General features: G+C 35.7%; 3 protein-coding genes across 10 annotated transcripts; 1 reads left to right on the forward strand and 2 right to left on the reverse strand.

Moving 5' to 3' along the window:
• Positions 1–287: 287 nt before the first annotated feature.
• Positions 288–4,549, reverse strand: ari-2 (E3 ubiquitin-protein ligase ari-2). 4 transcript variants are annotated; one of them, XM_031983351.2, is made up of 9 exons: positions 4,426–4,549; positions 4,122–4,142; positions 2,829–3,357; positions 2,472–2,703; positions 2,283–2,400; positions 1,991–2,215; positions 1,698–1,910; positions 1,457–1,608; positions 288–1,396 (listed from the first exon to the last, which is right to left on the reverse strand). In XM_031983351.2, exons 1-9 carry the CDS (start codon positions 4,459–4,461, stop codon positions 1,384–1,386), a joined length of 1,539 nt encoding a protein of 512 aa, XP_031839211.1. In that variant the 5' UTR covers positions 4,462–4,549; the 3' UTR covers positions 288–1,383. The 4 variants fall into 4 exon arrangements, with proteins under 4 accessions (XP_031839211.1, XP_031839210.1, XP_031839214.1 ...); XM_031983350.2 differs by lacking the exon at positions 4,426–4,549 and adding an exon at positions 4,220–4,279; XM_031983354.2 differs by lacking the exons at positions 4,122–4,142; positions 4,426–4,549 and adding an exon at positions 3,894–4,100.
• A 594-nt stretch (positions 4,550–5,143) lies between these two features.
• LOC116429876 (uncharacterized) lies at positions 5,144–12,211 on the forward strand. Of its 5 annotated transcripts, none has more exons than XM_031983328.2 (15): positions 5,144–5,419; positions 6,092–6,270; positions 6,375–6,579; positions 6,652–6,848; positions 6,928–7,156; positions 7,231–7,390; positions 7,477–7,708; positions 7,792–8,617; positions 8,825–9,552; positions 9,653–9,816; positions 9,959–10,381; positions 10,470–10,645; positions 10,778–11,025; positions 11,103–11,366; positions 11,455–12,211. In XM_031983328.2, the coding sequence occupies exons 2-15, from the start codon at positions 6,131–6,133 to the stop codon at positions 11,627–11,629; spliced, it is 4,167 nt and encodes a 1,388-aa protein (XP_031839188.1). In that variant the 5' UTR covers positions 5,144–5,419; positions 6,092–6,130; the 3' UTR covers positions 11,630–12,211. The 5 variants fall into 5 exon arrangements, with proteins under 5 accessions (XP_031839188.1, XP_031839186.1, XP_031839183.1 ...); XM_031983326.2 differs by having other exon boundaries at positions 5,144–5,369; positions 8,822–9,552; XM_031983323.2 differs by having other exon boundaries at positions 5,145–5,419; positions 8,822–9,552.
• A 105-nt stretch (positions 12,212–12,316) lies between these two features.
• Positions 12,317–20,497, reverse strand: LOC116429963 (ras GTPase-activating-like protein IQGAP1). The gene is made up of 26 exons (XM_031983531.2): positions 20,271–20,497; positions 20,026–20,119; positions 19,721–19,955; positions 19,501–19,645; positions 19,264–19,421; positions 19,048–19,182; positions 18,894–18,978; positions 18,733–18,824; positions 18,490–18,652; positions 18,264–18,427; positions 18,058–18,192; positions 17,834–17,990; positions 17,516–17,761; positions 17,285–17,433; positions 17,074–17,217; positions 16,706–17,011; positions 16,458–16,622; positions 16,277–16,390; positions 15,868–16,205; positions 15,563–15,787; positions 15,107–15,497; positions 14,847–15,026; positions 14,615–14,744; positions 14,257–14,527; positions 13,896–14,177; positions 12,317–13,838 (listed from the first exon to the last, which is right to left on the reverse strand). Exons 1-26 carry the CDS (start codon positions 20,329–20,331, stop codon positions 13,478–13,480), a joined length of 4,926 nt encoding a protein of 1,641 aa, XP_031839391.1. The 5' UTR covers positions 20,332–20,497; the 3' UTR covers positions 12,317–13,477.
• Between the last annotated feature and the right edge of the window lie 31 nt (positions 20,498–20,528).

The raw sequence follows: 20,528 nt of genomic DNA on the forward strand, positions 1-20,528 counted from the left end.
GAAAGTCTTCGAAACTGTAAGAAGGAAAAACGTTCGAACTGAAAATCCTGATTTATATGTAACTTTATGTATGTAACGATAACGATATACAATAAAATTTGAAATATACGAATTAATCAGGAATTCTGCATTTATTAGTTTCTTGTGACAGAAAATGGCAAAAGATGATCGTTGATTGCGTTGCGTATGAATATAAAATAGTAGCATAAAAATTAGGTTAGAAATTGGAAGAATAAGAGTGGATAATTAGGTGCACCGAGATAATTGTATCGCGAGATACGTTTCAATTGATTTGCGATAAAGTTTATTTCTCTTAGTGACACAGTGGTTGTTACATTCAGTTTGGCGCCGTGGCCGTTACTCTGTAACAAGATTCATCGACAAACGATCGTCGTTCTCTCGTAGAATATCATCCCTATTCTAACGTATCGTGTTTAAATAGTTTACAAAGAATTAATGCTCGATTACGGCTACGTTCGTCGCAGATGTCTTGGATCGTTGCATACATCTTACACACTAATTATAGAAAACGTCACATCCTTTTATATTACCACAATATTTACACGGCAAAAGGTACCAACTTATCGGTACCTAATTATTTGTTAGGCTATCTGTTTCCATTTACTCGTCTGTTTTATACGTTGCCAGTACTAAAACGTATCTTAAATAGCAGCAATACTTGAAAAGAAAATGTTAATTAAAAAATGAAAATCCATCGAACACCCGTTATTCGAAAGTGATAATCGTTCGAAGGTACACCGTATTTGAAGTATTCGCACATTCAAAATTGTCACTGTGTTCGGTTGGCGGACATTGCGGTATAAGCGTCGATAAAATTAATTCCTGAATGTCGAATTTCGAGGAAAGCGCTGCATCGTTTACAATATCTCCGGAAATACTCTTAGACTAGGAAATTAATATACACTATACAACAAATTTTAACAGTCAGTCGGTACAATTAATACTTTCCTATTCTCCTATTCTCCTTCTCTCTTTGATACTAATTTCTTTTCATGCACCAATGGAGTTTTACATTATGTATTATTACATAAATAAGTCAGCATATCAATTAGAAGTAAATCGAGACATTTTTTTTTTCTTTCTTTAGATCATTGAAGTTCCTAACATTTCATTTTGAAAATGTTATTTACGATATAGGTAGACGAATCTCTCTGTTAAACGCTACAATTTAACAGGGGGAAAAAAAAAGTTATTGAATTCTGGGAAACGTTATCTTTCTTCTTTCTAGTTTTTAAAACTTTTTGTTCTATGTCCTGCGTCCTGTCTTCTTAATGTCGAATAGTTACCTAGTACGTACTATATAGAAAATATTATTTCTTGGAATATATGAGTAGTCGCTTCAAAAACTAAACGGCAATCGCTTTACAAGTTTGGCCTGAATGTAAAAAAGATGTTAGTGATTACAGAACACATTACATGTCCAACGAATGCTTACACCTCGAGGAAGTCCTTTAACAAAGTGACACGACGCTTCTCAGCAATGTCCATTTGATTTTCTATATCTCCGCGATCCGTCGTTTCCGCGTGCTCTATCTTCCAAGACAAGTTTTCTATTTCTGCTTCCAGTTGAGCTTGCTGGTACTCGAACTGAAAATAAAAGCAGGTTGTTAGCTTTCAGGGTACAATGATTGATTTTCTACGTCTCATAATTTTGATTGTATTAAATGAAGCTGTACCAATTCTTTACGCGGTCCAGGTTCCATATAGTAAGCATAGGGATAAGTGTACTGCAAAGTGTAACGGCAGCGTGCCAAAAGTGAGGCAGCTTCGAACAAATGCTGCCAATCAATCCAAGTTCCACTTGCGTTCATCACTTTTTTATTTATCCGCATTTTTATTCCCTTCAATGTTTGCTCTTCCAACTTCAATGATTTACTATGATTCTCCCACTAATAAAATGTTAGAACAAAAGGGATTTAAAATAAAATTCTTCTAATTATGCATATTTCATAAACAGATTCAAGCTTACCCTTTCGTAATAATGAAGATACTTTTTAAGAGCTTCTCGAGCCTGTGCATGAATACTTGCATGAACAATGTTAGGATTTTCTTTGTAGCGGGAGCATTCATAGTACTCAGTTCCATGCGCTTTCCAATCTCCAAGGCACATCCAACAAAAGTCATGCTTACAGTTATAACATTGCATATGATTGCAACCACCATTCTTCTCTATGCAAATATGGCATTTTGGACACTGCAAACGAATATTGGTTACTAAAATGTAATACATTTGTGCATACACATTTGATTTGTAAACTTACATCTTTGGTGTGAGCGCTAATATAATTAGCTGTCTCTGAGTCATCTGCACACTTTGTTAACCATTTCTTAATTGTATTGCAGTCAGTAGGTGCATGATAGTCCATACCGCATCTCAAGCTGAAATTTTTACAATATGAATGAAAAACTGAATAAACTCCTACATATGTGTTACAAGTTTGAATGCATACCAAAATATAGTTTTACATGATGTACATATAACTCTTTTGGCTCGTTGTTCCTTTGAACGCAAAACTATTTGGCAGTTGGGTCCAGGACAAAATCTTAGTTGTGGATGAGATTTCACGTAATCACAGAAAGCAAATTGTTGATACCTTTCTTTCATGTTAGGCTTTGTAAGTAAAGATAAAACAAAATCTTCAGGAGCTAACACATCACAATCCTGTGCCATACAGCTTATTCCTAGTGAAAATTAAAATATTTATTAAAAGAAAATGTGTTGATTCTAAATTGAATCTTATATTCAATCCTCAAAATTACTTAAATGTTTCTATAATATACTGTATGCACTTGTTTAATGATCTTACCTGTAGAAATACCTTGAGTTATTTGTACTTCAAAATGCATACACCAACAGTCTTTACAAAATGAATGACCACATGTTAATGTGGAAAACATTAGTTTATCAGCAGGATAAACTGTAACACAAACTAAACACAATCCACCCCTTTGACCTTTTAATCCCGGCACTGAATCCGAAGGATGCATTGGTTTTATTTTTGAATCAATTAACAAACTGGAAGCATTGGTTCTGTACTTTACGATGATATCTTGTAATGCCCAATTGTGTGCGTGTAATAAAACTTTGGCTAACGATGGTGTTATATGAAGACTATTACTTAACACTTCAACATTTTCGTTTAAAAGTCTTTCCACTTCTTCAACTTGTAAGCAATCGTATATAGCATATTCTGGATCCCTTCTATTTTGATCAGGATCTATGTCATTGTCAACTTCACCACCCCACGGTTGAACATTGTAATAGTCTTCATAGCCTGGATCTCCGCAATCAGAGTCGGAATAATCCATCTCACTGTCATATTCTTTGCTTGACATCTATAACACAAAGAATACAGTTCTTTATTCTCTATGAAAGTAAATATCTAATTAAGTATTTAAAATATCTCATTCAATACACGAAGTACATATGTGTGTACACTGAAAAGTAATTTCATAACCTAATACATTCTACTATTTACATATATATGTATATTAAAAATATACTGTAAACGAACGACGTTGACGTTACATTAATTAATTAAATAAAAAATCCATTAAGAGATGTCACTAACGATGAACATTTGATGTCGAATTTTCGATAAATGTGCAAAGACAATGGCTATAATCCCCCTTTTTGGTTAGTACAGTTTTATGCGAGTCTTTTATTAAATAGTTTACAGAAAATGAAAAGGTAGAACTATTTGCGATTGTCCGAAGGAAAACGCAGCGGACTCGAATATTTTATACAAGGAAAGTGTAAACGAAGCATTTCGATGTGACGTTTCGTAAACAATTTTATGGAATTTCGAACGCTGCGTCACGATTAAGCCATTCGTTTCTTCTCGATTCAGTGTGCAACAACAGCGACCCACCTTTAACGTCCTTATTTATCAAGAAAAATGCATTGATGTTTCTATTTCGAGGGTGAAACGATAAAAGTTATTTAAAAGGCTTTATCACAGCCGTCTAAAACTAGAAGTTCCACCAGCGCATGGGTTCTATGTATACTTCTAGTCCCCCGTCCTGAGCGTACGATGCGAACGATGTTGTAACAGATGATTTCATTTTAATCTGAGAGTAGATAAGAATGTCAAAATCACCTGATAGGAACCAGCTGAGATCTGCAAAGTAAACATTATCCAATGCGAAACTATTATTAAATTGACAGTCTACTTTGAAACGCGAAAGAATCATATACCCAAATATCTTTTACATTCGCTACTCGTGTCTCGATGATTTCCATAAAAAAGATTCGAGAACACAAGTACCCTGTATTCTTTTATATTGCATTTTATAAAATTTCTTTATATCTTTTTAAGATTACCACTGAACAAAATTTAATAATAATATTTAAAAAAATACAATACTCGTTTTATGGAGCCACATACCGGGCAATATACGTACTTCTATGGTATTAACGAGAATATCGAAATATTTCATTGACACATTTTAGTCGAATTACTATGAAAAGATTATGATTTCAATAAGACAATTATAAAATAATACAAATAAATTTATATTCTAAACCTTCCCCACGTGTCATTACAAATATCACTTACTTCCTGAAACTTGCAACGGAATTGTTTTTCCAAATATATTAATTCAAAATTTCAAACCTTTGTGCGTGTAAAATTATAGATTATATATAAGATGAATTTAATTATCTATTAGAATTCAGTAACTTAGAAATTCGTAACACCAGTAGCTTAAAAAGCCAATTCTTGTAACGAGTTCTGTTACAGTAACTCAACGAAGGAATTAATTATTATGAAATAAATATTCGTAAATTATAACATGCAATATTAAATTCAAATGCCCGCCTGAATTCGTAGTGTAAAGGTGGACATGCAACGGTAACAAGGGTAGAAAGTATTATACTTTTGAATAGGATGAGCCTCAGTGAAGCACCATTTGTTGATACAGTAATAAAAGGTATGATATCCTCGCAGCAGCTTTTCTTATTATACGATACTTAAAAAGGGGAAACCGGGCAATAATCATAGCCACGATTTTTTGCTGTGTCCGACTTTCATAATTGTTCAATAAAATTGAAAATCCTGGGGATTCTGTGTTAATGGTAATTCTCAATAAGGATTCACGTGGAAACTGTATTAAGCTACGTGAACTTGCTTTTGTTTCGGTTCTCGATTCTCTCGCGTACAGAACTGATCGAATTAAAATTCGTGGTCAGCGAAACGTAACTCTTGCATCACTTGAGACACACAGCATAGCAGAAGACAGTGGAAAAACCGTTGGTGGCCTGTAGCCGTTAAATGGAAGACTAACGTAACCTAGACCGATAGCGTCCTTATTGGAGTTATCCAGACTAGATCTGCTCCAATTCGAAGGTCCGCCGTTATTCAAAGAGTATTATGCAAAGTTTTGATACGTGCGAAAGGTAAGCGTTTTCGCATGAAAACAGAACTTACGCTTCGCTCTGGTGTTTAATGATTCGCACGATTGTTTGCGTTATATTGAACTCTATGCATCATGAAGCATTGGCTCGCCCCGAACTGATGCGGCTCTGTTTTAAATGCACGTTAAACATGCGAATAAAAAACTTTTTTTTCTAAATGATCGATTAATCGTATACTTTCCTTTAATTTGTACGATCGTTTAGCACCTTCTCGGTTTTACCGTTTCTAATTTATAACATTTTTTACGGCAGTATTTTTAAAAGCCACTTAATTATATACCCTCGCGAATATACGTTATCGTTGTTCCGTCTATATTCGTCGAACAGTTTAAAGGTACAGAAAAACATTGAAATCTGACAGGTAACACCTCAAACAACGAATAAATTGCCCTGAATATTTTTCATCGTTTATAGTAGTCGTGATTTATTGAGAAAGATGTAGTTTAAAGGATAATTCGACTTAGTGTTTTTTTTGTTTAATGTCACCATTATTCGTCAGTTTAGAGTTTAGTATAATGTTTATATCTCGTTAAATGAGATGTCTCAGATTTTTTAGTGATAGTACGAAAGCATGATAAAGTTCACATTTATCAATTATGTTAAGTTCTCCCTTTCGAATGTTTTTTCTGGAAAAGGAATTCTCCTTTTTTTCAGAATATAAAATAGTTTCATTAAGAATATATAGTGTTAAAAATGGATCCTGCAACAGCCATAGCACGTTCCAAGGAAAACATTCAACCATTGCGTTATGGTAGAAATGTTGCACAGCTGGGGACTGCATTAAGAGCACAAGAGGATGTGGATGCTCAACAGTTACTCCTTCAGGAAAGACAGTATGTAGAATTGAGATTATTGTCATTTTTCTTCAATTTTCATAAATTATAGGTTATTAATTAATTAATTGAAAATTAATTTGTATACATATACATATTCGCAGAATGTATGAAGCTGCGATAAAAAATTATGAGGGAGACGATCCTTTAGAAAATTGGTATGAATATATATTGTGGGTAGAGCAGAGTTATCCAAAAAGTGGCCATGAGTCACACATTGGTAAACTTTTGCAACAATGCTTATCGATATTTGAAAAAGAGACCAAGTATCATCAGGATCGTAGATATATACGTCTTTGGATTAATTATGTAAGGACTTATGACAGTATTTTCTATTGTACTCCTACAAGAATGGAAGTTAATAAGATATTTCGATTCCAGATCAGTATGCAGAAAAATCCATTAGAATTATATCAACTTTTATACAACAATGGAATTGGGACTATGGTTGCAGATACATATAGAGCATGGGCTTTTGAATTGGAACAGATGGAAGACTATAAACGTGCGGATAAGGTTTATTTAATGGGTCTGTCAGCCAAAGCAGAACCTCAGGAAGAATTGGATTATGCTCATAAGTACAGATCACAGGGTTTAAGTGCTAAAATAAATTTTTAATGCTATCAGTCTTATTAAATTTTCTATCTTTTTTTTCAGGAATTTTCAACTTGCTGTTGCACGTAAAACCTTGGGTCATACTGACGACCGTAGCGAAAGATCACTACTCGAACAACGTCAAGCTTTTAGCTCCTTAAGAGCAATAAAAGCTGGGAAAAAGGTTAGTAGTGTACGTACCGGACATCGAGTTCGTGAACACTATCCTGGTACTGTCCCGCAAATTCCGTCGGCGATGCATAATGCAAATTCCAGAGTACATATATATCAGGTATGAAAAGATAGAAAGATATTTAACGATGAAAAGATTGGCAATGAGTATCTACATTGGAATATTTTTAATAGGATGACATTCCTGGTGATATGAAAAGTTCTAGTATACTCGACCATGTTCCAGTAGAGGATACAGTTCACAAAGAGAACACAATTAAACCTGGTCCATGGAATGGGAATGGACATAAACGGTGTCCATTAATGTCATCTGTTACAAAACCAGCTTTCAAAGGTGCAACATTATTTGTATGAACATTAGTGTTGATTTCATACATATACACATTGAAAGACTTCTACTAATTTTTATTTAAATAACAGTTCACGAGGACCAGCCAGAAGACTATGATGGAAGTAAATTAAGATTATTCCCAAACCATACATATTTTTTTGATGGCAGTAAATATCCCGAATATTTAACAGTGCCTGTATTCGTACCCGACGTTCCAAATCCAAATATTATATTAAAACCACATTATCCAAAAGATTTAGTATATGCTAATAATATGGATATGAGCATGGAGGAAATTAGGGTCCAACGATATCTTCAAAAGTACAGATTATTTTGATTAATAGCAATTGAAGTAGTAAATATAAGTAGATGATGATATTTCTAAAATTACGATTGAATTGCAGAGCACAAGCTATGGAGAAAAGAAACGAACCTCACGACATAAGAGAGTCCGAACAGGCCCATCACAGAAGCTTCGAGACAGAACAGCAGAGGCACAATATATCTTTGCAAGAAATGCTGCGACAGAGACAAGAGTTTAAACAACAAGAGGAATTATCAGAGAGACACAAAAAGTTGCAACAGCAACAGAGAGAAGTCGAACAGTTCGAGATAGATAGACAGAGGCTTCAAGTGGAGCAAGAAAGGCTTCAAAGACAACAATACGAAGCTGAAAATCAAGCACTGGAGAACCAAAGGCGCGAAGCCGAGCAAAGAGAATTGGAAAGACTGGAAGCTGAACGACTCGAGGTGGAAAGACTCGAAGCGGAAAGAGTTGAAGCGCAGAGAATGGAGGCCGAACTAAATTCACAACGTAAACTTCAAGCTTCTAATTTCATGCATCAGCATCACTCGACGTCTTTGACAGCCGAACCCGAGGAACACTTGCTTGGACAAAGTCTTACGGTGAACACGAAAGAAGCGATGTCAGTTGTGCAAGACATGTGGCGTTCACCTGACACAGGGCCTGCAGTTCTCAATTTTCGTAATGCCATGACACCTAGAATTCCAGATTCTAAAGTTTTGAAAATGTGTTTCGACATACACATGGATAGTTCGATGACTCAACACGCAATGTCCAGTAGCAAGCATCATTCTGGATACAACGTGCAACCGTACAATGATCAGGAGAACCATCAAAACTACTCCACTCACCAGTCTTATGCTGCTCAAGAGCATCAGGCTCCTTATAGTCCCGGATTACACAATACATACCAGTATCAAATGCAGGTACAATACGTAGAATATATTTATTCAATCGTGTAATATGAAATGGGTAATTCAAACTTGGAAATAATGCTGCAAAGATTGATAATATAAACAAAGTATTTGGTTCACAATACAAAAAATCCCACATTCTATATTACACGACCTAATAATAATACTTGTCTAGTGAGAAATTTGTAGAATAATTTCTTCAACGACCGATTGCAGCAGCATCACGAGCAAGTGCAGCAGTCCCATTCTCGGCCGCATCATCCGCAACATCATCAACAGTTAATGCAAACGCACCCGCAGGCCCACGTAATGGCTCACCATCAATCTCTCTCCCATCCGTCGCATTTGCAAAGTCACAGCCAGATTCAACACCATCAAACTCACCATCCTCAGCAGCATCAACCGTCGCCTAACCTTCATCATCAGTCGCATCAGCACATGCAGCATATGCAGCATGCTGTTTACGGCAGCATGACACCGAACGAGATCTCTTATCAGCAGTATCCCTCGCAATTGGAATCCACGTTGTTGCAGCATAACGTGGAATCTCAGAAACAGCTTCACTACTCTCCGTACAGTGAACCTGATATCGAGACCAGTAAACCATACAGAATGCCCCCAGAGTTACCTTACATAAAATCTCCTGGCATGAATCGCAGAGACATAAAGTACCTCGAGGGCGCCGAGGACAAAGAGAACGCTATCGTGGTCGACTATAACGGGCCGATAGAAGAGAACATGACATCTAAGCCAGTCGATGAGAATAATCTATACATTGATGAAAGCCTTGGTATTACTCCGCTGTCGGGCAATAATGATACATGTTACACCGAAGCGTTTAATACGCAACTGACTAGCTCTACACCTATGACTAATCATTTTAGACAATCGTACAAACCAGCTGAAGGAACACCACAATTTTCGAACCAGTGCACAGCACCTCCGTCGTATGTAACATTTTCATTCTTTTCCTAACCTGTACGGTGGTTATAATTACCTACGGATTCTACGTGATATATATTTAATATTCATTTATATTTCTTACAGAAACACAGAGGCTCGCAACGGAGAAGGTGAAGAGAAATTAAGTGTTATATTAGAGACTACTAGGGAATATATTTCAAGCAGTTCCAGTAGTAGTGCTCATACAAGGACTGCTGCTTTAGGCTTCACTTTGACCAAGGAGGATTTGGGTCCTATAAAAGAACAAGGTAATTCAATGTTTCCGTTACCTTCACTTTGATTACAATTGAACATATCACGATACAGAAATCTGTACAGCTTGTAAAGTTTTTAATTAATATCAGATGATTCGTTCTGTCCGCTAAGATACATTTTTCTTTCGTCCACAAGGTGAAAGCGAAGAAGGTACAGATGTTACATTGTCTGCGAATCAACCCTACGAGCAAACGCTTCAAGCCCAAATACAAGCTGTACATGCTCAAAGTCCGCGTACAGTGCAACGTAATGTGGATCAAATTACTTCGGAGATTAAGAAGAATTGTGATTTACGGAAGTCGATCAACTTCAAACTGAACGAGGTAGAGGAGCAGGAGAAAGCTGATACAATGGAATGCGAGGAGCATCACGAACCTATGGAACAAGCAGAGGAGGAAATCTTTCAGTTTCCGTCGGGAGATATAAATCCATTTGACAAAAATTTAATAGCTGGTCTTTTAAAGAAAATTAAATTCCCCCAACCGCATCACGCAGAAGGATACGTGAGATTAGATACTAATTTAAATAAGCTTGTGCCTTCTACTATGGTTATGCTTGGTCAGTGTATTTAATGTAACAGGATTTCTATTACAAACATATGACAGGGGATGTACTTAGCGTTTACTTGTCCCTTTAATGTGTACAGGTAACGAAGCGTATGATTTGGAAAAGTGCCTTGGAAAGGGAATGTATGGTACAGTATTTAAAGCAGTGAATCTCCAAACAGGTCAAACGGTTGCTCTGAAAACTCAAAAGCCTGCCTGGGTTTGGGAATTTTATATCACTAGAGAAATAAAAGCTCGTTTGACTAATCCACATGTGGTATTGTATACGATTTTTTTTTTATTAACATTGATATTATATTTTCAATGTAGCATTCCATAACGTAATGTATCACATTACAATTTAGATGGAGTAATTAACGGTGTCAATGAGTTTTCTCCTTGTTTCCAGTTACGTGGATTTATGGATGTGTCGATGGCTTACGTTGCAAATAACGGCAGTGTATTAGTCTCCGAGTATTCGAAATTCGGAACACTATTGGCGGTAACGAATCAGATAAAAATTGCAACGGGTAAACCGTTGGTGGAGCATTTAGCTATATTCTTCACAATTGAAATGTTGCAAATTGTGGAGTACCTACATAAATGCCAAATAATACACGGGGATATCAAGCCAGATAATTTCCTGTTGATGCGTTTGTATGTATCTTCTTATGTAAAACGGTGCGTGCTGACGTTTGATTGACTCAAACATAATAAACATATTCAATTTGCAGACCTACAGAGGACGTGAGACCAACAATACAGCTGATCGATTTTGGATGTAGTATAGATATGAGTTTGTTACCAGAAAAAACAACATTTACTCAAGTAATAAAGACAGAAGACTTCACGTGTATCGAAATGCAGACTGGTAGATCGTGGACTTACCAGACAGATTTGTATTGTTTGGCCGCAACAAGTCACTGTCTGTTGTTTGGCAACTATATGAGAGTTTCAAATGTTGGTGGTCGTTGGTTCATTACCACAAAGATACCAAGGTATTAACGAATTACAGAAATGATTGCATAACGTTCGTAAGAATATGCATATGATTATTTATTTAATATATTATTGGGATAAATACAGGTACATGAAGAAACCTGCATGGGAGCAGTTCTTCACGGAATTATTAAACGTTGAATCCTGTGAGAAAATGCCGGACTTGTCGAAGCTGCGCAACATGATGGAAGAGACATTAGCGCAAATGGCGGACGCGCAACAAAAAATTAGAAACTTTGTCAATATTCTGAACAAACGATAACACTTACTGAACGTGCTGTATCGAATGTTATGTTCCAATGTGTGCACATACTTAGCAAAGAAGCAGGAGAGGAAGAGAACAAGGAGAATTAATATTATTATGCTATTTATTATAAAAGTTAATACTACAGTGATATATGTACTACACAGTTAATAATACATGAAATGCACTTTATGGCCTGCTTCGTGGAGGCTTTAACGAACTATATTGCTTGCACATAATCAATTCGACTAGGAACACTAAATATTTGATTCGATTATAAAGAAAGAAAAGAAAAGAGAAAAAAAATGAGAGGTAAAAATGAAAAACTTTTATATTACTGACATTTTGTGCGCCATAAATTATAAAAATGTCTTTCAAGATACCTCGTGACGCAGTACCTGGATGTTAGCATCTGTCACGTAAATTATGTAAAGGCAGATCTGTATAATAAAGTTGAGTAAAAAGAACAAGACTTCAAGAACACAAAGTATGTAAAAAAAAATATTTATAATACAATGCGCGTGTGATAAATGCGAGCAATTTATCTATGTATGTAGTGTTTATATCGTATATATAAAATAAACTTTTGTTTTACTTATATTCAAACTTCTTATGCGCACATACGTTTTTGACAAGTTTCATTGAAAAGAGAATTTTAATTATTACCATCGCATATTCTGTAAAAAACGACGAAAAAGTAATCTGTTGTTTTTTTTTTTTTATTATTCTTAATTACATTTGTAGATATTCTTTTATTGCCGCCGATATATATATGTTCAAGCTATACATGACGTTGACAAGTTTTCGAACGTTGTTTTGAACAATCCTTTTGTTTCGAATGTGCAGGCTTATTCGCCAGTATCCACTAAACAGGCCTTTATGTAGTATATTTTATAAAAATAGAAATCTATTGTATTAAAATATGCAAACGATAGAAACTTCAGGTTTGTGTTCAAACTATTCGATTTTAGATTTTATAAAATGCACAGGAACACAAGGTTGTCCACTATTTAAATAGTAATATAAGTTACATGTATAGCATTGCAAAAACGTATAAATAATAATGGACAGTCTATTGTTCTCGATTAGGAATTTCTCAGAATATGCCTTACCTTATTTTGACGGTGCAACACAAAAAATATTTAGATTCTAGTAAGATTATTACATTACATATGATTATTCGTCATGCCCTGTAATAAAAGGAAAAGATCTAGCGACCGACAAAAAGTCAAATATATGGTACACGGCTGAAATTGAATTTAGTTATAAAACAAATAAAAATCGAAAGGAACCATTTATCTCAAATGATAGGCGACATTTGATATCATTAATTTACTTATTTTTATAAATATTAGTAAAATATAATATTTCTCTTTTGAACTGTTTCATCGTATTTAAAATCGTTTTTGTTTCATAGACTCTCGTCGCGTATATAGTTGTTAAATGTTTAAACTGACAAGAAATGTTCATACTACAATGTGAAATCCAAGCAATTCAGTCACCATGGACCAGATTCCGTATTCTACGTAGTTTTGTAACGTTTGGCAATTTATAAAAGTTATAATCTCTTTGTGCACTGTTACACTGTACCAGTCCATTTCGATGCTACATACAATACATACCAAGGTATACTTATATTAGGATATTAAATTGTTATACGTACAATTATTTACATAAATTGATGATGATCGTCCTTGCAAATTGCGAACAATAATAAAAACGAGTTCAATAATTCCCGCGAGCTCCCGACATTTTTGGCGTTTCAATGTGTATTTTTCCGTTTAAGTGAACCGTAATCACGATACAACAAACAATTGCACAAGCGGCGCGCGTAATCATAAATAATACAATTCAATTCTTTCTCTTTCAAGTTTTACCGTAAAACTTTCGATTCAATAAATATAACAACAAGTTCACGTTAACCTTTGCTTTACCAAACATGTCCATAATCGGCGCTCCCTCGAATTGCAGTTCAAGCAACTTCTGTATATCGATGTCAACTTTCTCCATTTCAACGCCCATAAATTTACAACGCACACTGAAAAGACCGCTGTGCTCTGTTGGGCTGATTTCGAAGATCACGTTTTTGAACTGCGACTGCGGAAGTCCATCCACTTCCAACAACACCCCTTTCTCCTGTAACTTCGCCGCAGAATATTTCAGCGTCATTTTGGACCTTAGTTTCCCGTGACTGTTTTTTTGGATTGCTTTGAACGCTCTCAAAGACCTGCAAAAAAATCATTCTAAGAATGAAACGAATACACAAAAATAAGTGTACACGTACCCTTTTCCAGTATGCAAGTTCTCCAAACATCGCTGTATATATTCATTGTAATATTCAACTTGTTCCTGGTAGTATTTGCATTTCTCTTCCAGTCTCTGTTTAGTTACCCGCAACGTCTGCAGTTCCTTGTTCCGGATAATCCGATACTTTCCTTTGTTGCAAAGATCACTGGCCACTGCTGTGACGATGTTCTGATATCCATCCGTCTGGCTGACCCATCCCCCAAGCTCCAATTTATTGAGATACGCTCGCAGCTGTAGCTTGCAGTCGTTTAAAGACGAGCTGAAACAAACCTCTACTTGAATCATATTCTTGCTTAGAAACTCGATGATCACATTTGTGTTTCATTTATAAATTTCACCTTTTGTGAATAATGTTCAATGTGGGCGACATGCTGGAGCATTTCACGTCGTACAGCTTCTCCTGTACAGGCGAGCAAGAGGTGTCCAATGCTTCTACTAATGTTTGACCTTTTAAGAATTGCAGCACGGAAACTAACAGCTCCTTAGTCTTTATGAAAAGCCTGTTCAAATTAGCGTCTTCGTCCTCTGATACTTGAAACTTATTGGTGAGTACCAGGCACACTTCTGTTTTCCCAAATCGTGACAAATTTGTTTCGCAGGTGTTATCGGCTAACAAATATAGTTACTTCATACGTTACAAGCATAATTACTATTTCTTAGTGACTACAATATGGTTCTAGAACACGCAATGCTTACAGATTCCAAGTAAGGATGGCAGAGTGGGTGCAGGACCTAGATCATCCAGTAGATCATGTAAGGGATCCATTGGATCTGGAGCTATTTGATCTTGGTACTCCAGCATGAGACAGTGAGTATCACAGATTTCCTGTGATTTAAATAATTCAGAGTTTTCTTTTGCTATATTCTTCCTTATTAGACAATAGTCCATTAAAATGTTCAGAGTCCACGAATACAAAGTTTTACTTACTTGCAATGAAATGTAAATCTCGGGTTTGTGAATCAGCGTTGCCTCGGTATACTGATGAATACAAAAGTGTTCCTCTAGATCTTCTATTTGGCAACAGTACCGGAAAAAGCGTTTGAACTTTTCGTGGCACTCTATTATAAATGAATTTAGGCAGACCAAATGCGTTGCTTCTTCTCCGAACTGAAAAATTTTCCATGAAACACACTTCTTTTTCTACTTTAACAAAGAGAAAGATAATGTTTCAAATGAAATGCGGTTACCCCTTTCTTAGACGCTGCGAACTGCAATATTTTTGCGATGCTAGCCAAATTCCTTCGCTGATCATTTGACAATGATCGGTCAATCGGTAACGTGATTATATCAAAAGCGTCTGGTGCTACAATCGCGGCGTTAATAAAATGGTAGTAAATCAAATTTCCTACTACTTTCAATATATCTTTCTCCGGGGCGTGTGGAAATTTCTCGGTTAAAGAATCGTTCAAAATCTTCGCCATGTACAACATTCCGTATGGTATTAAATCTCTGGACTCGGTGATCTTCATTAAGAATTCTAAGACAGTGCTTTGCAACAGTTGTATTCCCTTGTTCAGTCTTATCCGTACTTGTTCGTAGTTTAAAGCTTCCTGTTGCGTTACGGTATACGGAAGATCTCTGCAAATGAAAATGATTGTAGTAAAATGAAAATGACAGGTGTGTTAGAAATTCGTTCAACTCACAGTGTCTGTCCAGTTTCCATTTCTAACTGATTTCTCCAGCATTTGTATATGTCGATGGGATTTGTCTCTATGCTTAACGTACGGTCAGCTAAAATTTTTTCAATAATGGGACCTACAATCTGCCTCAAAGCTCTTTGGCCATTCAATTGTCGCGCGTAGTTTACCACCATTTTTAAAACGAGAGGATTTCCAGTTACAACTTCGGACGGCTTTTGAAATTTGGACCTATACATTCAATTGTATTATTTTCTGTACGTTTCACTATTTTTACTTTCTTATATTTTCTCATGAAGCCGAAGTTATACCTAATTTCCTCTTGCAAAGCGGTCCCAAATAGTTTCAACAACAAATACTCCTCTCTAATATTTGACCCAAAGTTAAACAACGTCAGTATCACATTCTGCAGAAACTTGTTCGTCTTGCTTTGAGGCAAGAGAAACAGCAGCTTCGACAAATACGTGGGATTAGTTTGCAACGTGTAAAACAAGTGTTGATATCCTTCTAACATTCTCCTGCCCTCTTTGGTTAACGACTTCAGACCCTTGTGCGACATATTATTGTCAACGAAGATGTTCTTCTGATCTTTGCTGGAATGCTTTTGTTTTGCAAGGGTTTCTAAACTTTTACCATGTGCCACAACGTCCTAGGAATTGATTAGGAAACAGTAAGCACCGTTACCAACAATTGTTAATTTTTAATTTTTTTTAAACTCACCTGTAGCGTGATTCTATTTTGAATAAGTAATCCTATTTTTATGTCCATGCTATCCAGCTGTTGCGAAAGGACCTGATTATGTCTAATACTCTTCACCACTTCATGCTTCAAGTGCTGCAACAATAAGTTTTTTAATGGAAAATAATATAGTCGTTACATACTAGAATAAAGGGGAGCGTACCTGTAGTTGCAAATCTCGGTCATAGTCTTCAGCGTTAAAGTTGAGGATCGCTGAGAAGTGTCGAACGACAGGGAAAGGTGGTTTGTCCATGTGCAAGAGAGAACGGAAAGCACGTCTCTCCGCACGACCACGCCATAGAGCTTGCACTTTCATTACTTTTTCCTCCTGAGGCATACATAAATTTTGATATATCATACAAGGCAGTAGTACTTTTATCATATACCAGTTGTAAAATAGATATACTTTACATGCTCCCTATAATGATTTAATATATCCTCGAGTTGGGCTTTAACTTTCAAGTACTTATTTTGATATTTTTCTGCATCTCGTTTACGTTTCTCTTCTAGTAGCCGGGCATATTTCTTCCGCTGAACCAGACCCTTCCACCACGATTGTATTTGAACAATTTTATCCATGTTTGCGTAAAGATATGCAAATCTATCTGAAATTCGTTTACGTAGCAGATAACCCCGTATATGAGCTTGCAAGTGTATAATTTGTTTATTTATCTTAAGCATTTCGTGTTCTCTGGTGGTTGTATTTTTTATTACTTTCTGAAAAGCGTCATACGTATTTGTTATTCTCGGCTCTTTCAAAATCTCTGTGCATACTGTACCTTTATATCTTCCATATTTATGTAATACGAGTCTGACATGTTTTTAGGACAATCCCATGTGTAATTGTATTCCTGTAGATCTAAGTATGATTCGTTGCCCTTAGGAGTAACAAAACGTACAAACGCGCAATCGTTATTTTCACCCTAAAAGATAATAAGTAATGCACTTTATCGCATCAAGTAATCGACGTACAAATTATTAACAATGTACCTTAACTCTTCTTAAATCGCAAAGGTTCTGAAAACATTCTGTCTTATATTTATCCGGGATTTTGAAACCAAATGTCTGAAGACAATCGATCGTAGAGATCATGTCGTTTTGCTGCAAGGCTAAATTCACTTGCGATAGAAACGTACACACTAAAAAAAAAACGGATAACGTTAAAGAAAAAAATGTGGAAAATATTTTACATAAATTCAAACAGACGCAAATAAGTTGTACCATTCTGAACGGTTTCAGCCTCCGCAGCAACGATTTTCGTTATAGCTTCTACATCTTCCAGCCATAATTCGGAACCGTCGAAATGTTTCTCAGCAAGACACTTTTTAAATAATTTTAAATAAAGGGATGCATCGTCCGGCGACGTGGATTTTTGTAACTTCAGAGCAGTATCCTTTAAAGCAGTTAAGATACCGTTTCGATCGTTTTCCATAACAGCCAAATTTAACTGGCCCAGAACTTGTATCACTGTGAAGAAAATATTATAAGTGCACAATGGAATACATATTGAGGAAACCGTTTAGCAACTTAGTGCAGTACCATCATCGTCATTCTGGCATTGCCGATTCACAACATCAATACATTCTTGAATGTCAATGTATGTCAGCAAAGGACAGTCTTCATCCATCACTTGTTTCTCGCATCTGACCGCTGATAGTGCTCTATAGTATTTTACTTTATTTTCGTTGTCCAACCCCTAAAACATGAGGTGCATAAATATCATTTGTTTTTGTAGAACACGTACAAGATGAAATTATACTTACAGAGACATGACAATCTGGATTTGACAATGCTTGGTAAACCAGATCTGGATTTCCAGTGTCTACAGCCTTACTAATCTCTGCGATTAACGACAACACCCTCAGGCTAACTATTACATCGCTATATGAAAGGTCGTTCTAGTAAGAATATTATTTACGTTAATAACGGATTAAGAGAAGCTAGGATTTTTATTTAATAGCCTCCTTACTTGAGATTCTGTTTGGTCTACTTTCATTTCTTCGTAATACAATGGCATAGCAAAGTCATCGATTCTATCTGACACTCCAAGATCAGGGTTTCTAAGAACATTATAAAACTCATTTTGCGCCCCGGTTCGTAGCGTTAAATTTAAATGTTCAATAGCACCGTTACCTGCGTTAATAAAAAATAATATGTAACATATGGATATTGTAGATGTTTATCGTTATACTGACGTTTACGAGATTTCAGGGCAAGTTGATTTGCCGTATCAATTCCATTTTGGAGCAGTTGCTTCCAATGGTGCTGACTGTCCGAATACACGTTATTCCATTCAGAGCTTTCTAGTAATTGCATCAACTGTTCTTTGTATAAATCCGCATTCTCGTGTATGATATTCTGTTAAAAGAAATGATGCTGGTGAGTAGTTTTACAGAAGAACGATTCATTGAAAATAGTAGCAGTTAAAAGACACGTACTTCTAGACGTAAGATGGGTGTTCCTAAGGCATTCAAGAACTCATTGTTTCTATAACGAATACAACGAGTTACTTTTTCCACTGCACATTGAACTGAAAAAGGATTTTCAAATGACAGATGAAAGTATGCTTTAAACTATTAGTGGTTGATGTATGTCTCACCGTTAACGAAATTAAGATGTCCTTGAATTTCTGCTTGAGTTAATAGTTCATCGTATACATCTGGTACATAGCTATCATTGAGAGACTGACATAAAAATATATTGTTTAATGGCTAGTAACCATTCATTGCTACTTCTAATGATTTAATACTCACTCTGTTAAGGGCAGCCTGTGCTTTAGAATCTTTAGCTTCCAATAAACTATTCCTATATTCTCTGATGTAGCAAGGAATAACATTGTTTAATTGAACTACCTTATTCTGAAGCGTGGTTAATATTTTCTCATAATCCTTAAAGAGCAATGGTTAATACTTGTTTTAGATGTGACTTAAACTGATTGGAAAATATAAATAATTTAAATAATCATATACTTTCTCTATAATTGCTTGATTTATTGCTATGACAGCAGCATGAAGGGTTGCAGTATCGGTCTCCATGCTGTTTGCAAGAAGTCCTCCAATTTTTTGAAAGGATGGCATTTGTATCCCATATTTTTGTAACTCTTTGCTAACAGCATTTATTTCTTCCTCTGAAAGATACAAAATAATATAATATCAACAGAATAATTCTAAGATACAGGATTTCTTATATATTAACTATGCATATACCTGTAAAATTCACTTTCCCGTATAAGTCCTGAATTTGTGGAGCCTTTCCCAGCTTAAATAAATGTGTACTGAGAGCATGAATACAATATATTACTCTTGGCATATTTTTCTTGTCATAAATGTCTGTTGTCTCTGGTTGAAATGTCTGTTAAAACGATTGTCATATTACTTGGAAGAATTATAAGCATATTCTTCTCATTGTTATACAATGTATACATACCAATGGCAATTGCATAGATTTCAAGGATTTCAAAAAGTGATTAATATTGTCCGTATGACGAAATTGCAGACCAGCCACAGCATACCGTTTTTGTTCAGAATCATAGATCTTATTGAACGGCAAAGTCTCAGGTGCCATGAAATGTGCTAATTTTGCTAAATACACACCATTTCTTAAATTCTCTTCTAGCTCAGTGGTGGCTGGAAGCGTTTCCCTCAAACAAGCTTCCATCCACCTGCAAAAGTTTAAGAGTACTTTTCAAAAACAAATAATAATAAGCGAATGGTAATTGTTAAACACTTTACTTTTTAGCTTCTTCTAAGTGACAGAGGTATTCGTACGCGAGTGTCTTTTGACGTTGCTCGTCCATTTCCTCCGCTGATTTACGAACATCCGAACCTTAGAAAACATTTTCTAAATAATTTCAAAGCTAATTACTGCGTAATAAAAGCAGCAAATATTTCCACCGGCAAACAGCGAACCGATCATTTTTTTCGAATATGTATTGCACAGATTAAATGTCAACATTTACTCTGACAGTTGATCTTACCTCTTTCATGGTTGATTAATTTGTCATCGATGTCAATCATATTGGAACAAAGAAACACCATTAACGAAGAAAAAGATAATACTCATACGTGATAATCGAGCGGTACGTTAAATCCCCCGAATTCAAACTTCTTTAAAATTCTACAGAAAGTATTCTCGAATCAGTAGTACCAACCAAAATCCGTGTCATTCTCAGACACCGATTGGATGAAGTCTAATCGCAAACGAAGGTGGTGTCGTTTGAAAATACACTAGCGAT

This window comes from Nomia melanderi, chromosome 2, assembly GCF_051020985.1.
Source record: "Nomia melanderi isolate GNS246 chromosome 2, iyNomMela1, whole genome shotgun sequence".
NCBI classification, from domain to species: domain Eukaryota; kingdom Metazoa; phylum Arthropoda; class Insecta; order Hymenoptera; family Halictidae; genus Nomia; species Nomia melanderi.